Source organism: Chiloscyllium plagiosum, chromosome 1 (assembly GCF_004010195.1).
Source record: "Chiloscyllium plagiosum isolate BGI_BamShark_2017 chromosome 1, ASM401019v2, whole genome shotgun sequence".
NCBI classification, from domain to species: Eukaryota; Metazoa; Chordata; class Chondrichthyes; order Orectolobiformes; family Hemiscylliidae; genus Chiloscyllium; species Chiloscyllium plagiosum.
Window position 1 is genome coordinate 57,195,022 of NC_057710.1, and position 6,000 is coordinate 57,201,021.

At 38.7% G+C, this 6,000-nt stretch overlaps 1 protein-coding gene across 1 annotated transcript in view; it reads left to right on the forward strand.

Moving 5' to 3' along the window:
- Window positions 1–5,714, forward strand: part of LOC122555438 (cryptic protein-like) — a 29,935-nt gene extending 24,221 nt beyond the window's left edge. The window contains exons 6-7 of the mRNA XM_043701439.1: window positions 3,306–3,415; window positions 5,512–5,714. Coding sequence (XP_043557374.1) covers window positions 3,306–3,415; window positions 5,512–5,622 — 221 coding nt within the window. The 3' untranslated portion in view covers window positions 5,623–5,714. The remainder of the gene's footprint in view (window positions 1–3,305; window positions 3,416–5,511) is intronic.
- The last annotated feature ends 286 nt before the right edge of the window (window positions 5,715–6,000 follow it).

A 6,000-nucleotide genomic window follows, 5' to 3' on the forward strand; every position in this document is an offset into this window, starting at 1 on the left:
AAAAATAAATGCCATATATACTTGAGTAATAGTGAAATTTTTTGACTACTTTTTAAATTTATGGCATCCACTATTACATGAATACTACTTTTGAGGGGCTGAAATTCATGCCTGTCAAAATTCATATCATATCATTAGCAGAAGCCCAATTCTCTAAATGAATAAAGAGAAAAAAAGATGAATTTTGGTAATTTTGAAAACCCGGGGTGGAACAAAAACAGCTAGCAGACTAGAAGATTGGGAGCAGAGCACACCAACCGGCAGACTGGAAAGCTGGAGCGGAATGTGACAGCCTGCACACTGACTCATAAGCATTGATCTGTTATCTGTGAAGAACTGGGGTTGACCTTTACACGAGATATATGGAAAATTCCAGGTTATTTGGCCAAACATAGGGAGTCAACGTTTACATGAGATCGACTATTACTTGAGTATATATGGTGGTTAATGTAATTACAAAGTTGCTTGGCACTAGTGAACAAGTGAAAGAGCTGTTAATAATAGAAAGCGTAGCTTCCAGCTTGATTCTAGAGGAGTTATTACCTTTAAGCACCCTCCCAGTGGGAGAAATTATTGATCTTGGAGGAAGTTCATTGAATTTTCATCAGGGAGATGCCTTAGATGATGGAAATTTCCCATAACAAGTAATCATGTAAACAGGTTTTATGCACAAGAGTTGAAAGGAGGATTAAAATGTTAACTGATTGAACTGTATAACATAATGAAAGGGCTTCACATGATGGAGACCGAATGATTCTTCCACTAGTAAGGATTTAGAACCAAGAGCAAAGGCTGAAACTTTCAAATAAGTATCAATGGTGTGGAATCTCACCAAGTATCAGCTCAGAAAATCACTGCTGGAAAACATAAAGACATGGAATATTAAAGTAGATCTAAGGTGGAAAGATCGAATGCATCCAAAAGGTAGATAATACAGAATACACTGCTCACTGCTATCACTTACTTGATCAGACAAAAGTTAATGTCATTGCTGATATATAATCCTTGACTTACCTTATGGATCCTGTGTACCCGTGTCCCATAGAAGCACAGAATGTGCTGGAAACCAATTTCAAGCTGTGACCCCCATAATCTAAACCCAGTGCTGTTTTTGTGTTTGACAGCTGACATGAAATTTATTTTTGGGGTAGTAACATAAGGACAGGAGTAGACCTGTTCTCTCAGGTTCTCTCAGCTGTTCTTCAATTAGATCATGGCTGATATATGACCTAACCCCATATACTTATCCTTGCCTTTGATTGCTTAATAGTGGAGGAAGTGAAAAGTTATTGAGAGTGTGGAATAATCAGATCAGCATGATCTTACTGAATAGAGGAGGAGACTCGAGGGCCTGAGTGATCTACTCCTGCTCCTAATTCATACATTCATAATAACTTAGGATAATAAGAATCTGTTGAAGACAAATTTACAATTTATGACAATTTGTCGCCATTTGTTGCAGAGTGCTCCAAACTTCTACCACTGCTTGTATGTACGGTCATGTGTCTTCAGAATTCTTTTCCTCACAAAGTGGTCCTTGAATATTTTAAGTCAGAGGCATGTAGATTCTTGTTAAGTAAGGGGTGAAAGTTTATCAAGGCAGATGAGAATGTGTATTTGAGGTTACAATCAGGTCAGTCATGACCTTATTGATGACAGAAAGAGTTTGAGGCACTGAATGGCCTATTCCTGCTGCTTGTTCATATGAAATCTGCCATCCTTACCTGGTCTGACCTACATATGACTCCAGACCCACAACAATATGGTTGGGTCTTAACTGTCCTTTAAAGTACCTTAGCAAGCTACTCAGATCAAAGGCAATTAGAGAGGGGCAGCAAAGATTGGCTTTATTATTGATGCCTACATCTCAAAAGAATAAGGTGAAGTAAACAAGTGTTCTTGTTAGTTCTGTACCTGCAGAATAAGAAAGCAATTTCAAATTCTTATTAAAGACAAAGAATTTAATACTTCATTAATATGAATACTTCATCTTGAGGTTCTTTACATTTTCTATTTTTAACTTTAGATTTCTTACATCTTTTGTTAATATTTTAAGAACATAACTCAATCTGATTTTAAAAGCATGGCCTTTGTTGAAGAGGAAATTATACCTTTTGGTATATGCCACTTCCTGTATAAGTGAATGTTCTACATTGTTTTCAGCATCTCTGAAACTGAGGAGGAAAAATTTGACCAATGTTTTGTTTCTGTCAAGATTACAACTCAGTTAAATTACAATTCACAGTAAAGTTCATGGATGTTGGATAAAGACAGAATGGATCTGAGATAATTTGGAGTAATTGATGTTTGGACAATGGGCAAGTTGTCTAATGAGGACTGCTTGGACAGATTAGGCTTGTATTTATGGGAGCTCAAAAGAGTAAGGTGACTTCATTGAAACATATGAGCTCATGAGGGTTCTTAATAGGATAGGTGTGGAGGGAATATTTCCTTTTGTGGGAGAATTTAGAATCAGGGTCACTGTTTAAAAATAAGAAGTCACAGCAGGTTTTGAGAAGATTTGTAGCTCAGGTTGAGGTTCTGGATGTAGGTTTGCTCGCTGAGCTGGAAGGTTCATTTTCGGACGTTACATCACCATACTAGGTAACACCACAAAAGGTGACGCATTTAAGGCAGGGCACATTCTCTCAGGAGATCATGAGTCTTTGAAGCTCCCATCCTCAAAGTGGTGTAAGCAGAGTCCATCACTGTTTTTAAGGCAGAAGTAGGAAGATCCTTGATAAGCAAGGGGTGAGAGCTTATCAGTGAAAGGCAGGAATGTGGAATAATTAGATCAGCCATGATCTTATTAAAGGTAGAGCAGTCTTGAGAGGCCAGGTGGCCTACTTTTGTAAATGATTCATATGTTGGTCCGAGAAGGTGGTTTAGTTAACGTTCGTCATCTTTGCCTGGAAATTAGGATCAGAAGGTTTTTTTTAAAGAATAATAAGAACCCTAGAAAATCAGCGTACATTTTGTAGGTCGTGTAGGTGGCCTTACACTCCACTAATTACAAATTAATTAAAAATGTAATCCAGACCTTTGATCAAACAACCAAGTCTTTACCCTCTGTTGAACTCTCAGGTGAAGTGTTGACAGAAAGCAAACATAAATTGTCGAGAGTAATGCATAACATTTGCAGATTAGAACTCCTTTCACCTAAGGCTCCAATATGTAAGTGCAAAGGTGCACTGAAGTAAGACAAGCCAGAATGTTACACATCAGGATTTCTTCAATTTGATGTTCAGGCTTGAAGATTGAGTTCTGTGTGCTTAACATTTCATTTCCTTTCCTTTCTACATCAGATATTAGAAGAGACTTAAAGGAAGATCACAAATATTACCAATTACTCTCAGATGGCTCTCAGCTGCTACCATTGGGATACCTGCTGCTGCCAGTGATATTCTTCAACATGGTATTATTTGGACTGTTACCTAACAATGTATATTCATAAACTGGAAACACATGAATGTGTTTGGTACTGTCTTGGGAAATACAGGGATATTATTCTTGCCAATGACTGAGTTAATGTGCAGAATCTATTGTGGTTTATCTTCAGTGGAATGCTACCATTATTTCCAATACACTACAATTCTTTTATTATTAAATAGGAATATATGAGAGGGTAGTGGGTCTGCCTGTGGTAGGTTTTTTTTAGTGCACCTTTTTTGTGAGGCATATAAGTCCGATCATAGTAGGTGGGTTGATTGGTGTGAAATGGTTATCATGTTTTTATTTTATTGCATCAGCTAGAAGGCTGGGCAATAAGGGAGTGTTGCAATGGTATATTCATGCAGTATTGCACATGGGGAATTGTTCAGAGTAGCCATGGTCAACAAAACGGTGCTATGGTATCATTTCTTTCTTGTTTTACTGTTCAAGAAATTATTGTGTTGGAACCTATCTATCAATAATAGGTTTTTTAGGTGTTATTTAAAATGTAAATATTCCTGTTGTAAGTATGATGCTATTCTATAATATATTAATAAATTTATTTATGTCAGTTTATGATTGGTCTTGATGTTTTGTTGCTCTGAGTATAATGCTTCTATTGAGATGGACATTGGATTTTGTAGAAGCAGAAATCAACCACTCATTTCCCATATAAGTCAATGGAATCATTTGTCTAACTGTTATTATAAAAAGCTGGCATTGTTAACACCTATAATTATTTAGATAGTCATTGAGCACGGAAATGGACCCTTTTGTCCAACCAGCCATGCCAACCATAATCTTAAATTAAATTAGTATTACCTACCTGTGGTTTAGATTAGATTAGATTACATTACATTACTGTGTGGAAACAGGCCCTTCGGCCCAACAAGTCCACACCGACCCGCCGAAGCGTAACCCACCCATACCCCTACATTTACCCCTTACCTAACACTACGGGCAATTTAGCATGGCCAATTCACCTAACCTGCACATCTTTGGACTTATTCCACACATGAGCCATTCTCTCTGTAAAAAAAAAGTCCCCATGCCTTTTTATATCTTTCTCCTCTCATCTTAAAAGTATATCCCTTAATCTTGAAATCTTCCACCCTAGGAAAATGACACCTGCCATTCATCGCTATTGGAATACTGTGTTCAATTCTGGTCTCCCTCCTATAGGAAGGATGATGTGAAATTTGAAAGGGTTCAGAAAAGATTTACAAGGATGTTGCCAGAATTAGAGGATTTGAGCTGTAGGGAGAGGCTGAACAGGTTGTGGCTGTTTTCCCTGGAGCATTGGAGGCTGAGGGCTGACCTCAAAGAAGTTTATAAAATCATGAGTGGCATGGATAGAATAAATAGACAAGGTATTTTCCCTAGGATGGGGGAGCCTAGAACTAGAGGGCATAGGTTTAGGGTGAGAGGGGAAAGATATAAAAGAGACTTAAGGGGCAACTTTTTCACACAGAGGGTGGTACATGTATGGAATGAGCTGCCAGAGGACGTGGTGGAGGCTGGTACAATTGCAACATTTAAAAGGCATCTGGATGGATATATGAATAGGAAGGGTTTGGAGGGATATGGGTCGGGTGCTGGCAGGTAGGACTAGATTGGGTTGGGATATCTGGTCGGCATGGACAAGTTGGACCAAAGGGTGTGTTTCCATGCTGTACATCTCTATGACTGTATGAAATGTTAGCAAATGGGACTAGATTAGGTTAGGATATCTGGTTGGCATGGCCGAGTGTGACAGCTGTTTCTGAGCTGTACAGCTCTATGATGCTAATACTTGTAACTTTATAAACCTCTATAATATCACCCCTCAACCTCCTTTGCTCCAGTGAAAATGTCCCAGCATATCCAGCCTCTCCCCATAATTTAAACCCCTCCATTCCTGGCAACAGTCTGGTAAAAGCTGAAAATGTGTTGCTGGAAAAGCGCAGCAGGTCAGGCAGCATCCAAGGAGCAGGAGAATCAACGTTTTGGGCATGAGCCCTTCTTCAGGAAAGAAGAAGGGCTCATGGTAAATCTCTGGTAAATTTCATCTCCAGCTTAATAATATTCTTCCTATAATAGGGTGACCAGAACTGGACACAACACACCAGAAGAGGCCTCACCAATGTCCTGTACAGCTTCAACATAATTCTCCTTGATGAAAAGCAGACCGAATCACATGGAAAAATCTGAGAAAATCAAAGCAGTGAGGTTTACCATTACTTCATTACTCCAAAAGGACTACTCTGCCTTCCCCAGTCGACCAGTGACTATATGCACCTTCCGCACTCATTACCCAATTTCCTAGAATTGTCATGTAGAGATGCTATATGCTCTAGTGAGAGATAATAAAGTCTAACATTAGCAAATCTAGGCCTTGTGCCGTTTTCTCTCCATCCCAATATTTTCAAAATCTTAATCGTAAAACCCTCTGTGTTGGTGAAGACTTTGGTCATCATTTTATCCTTCCATTCTAGAGAATAAAATGATACTTCATTTTTATGTAGGTATGACACCACTCTTGGAATGCCCTCCCACATTTTTCATTGAACTAGGATTGACGCCCTGGCT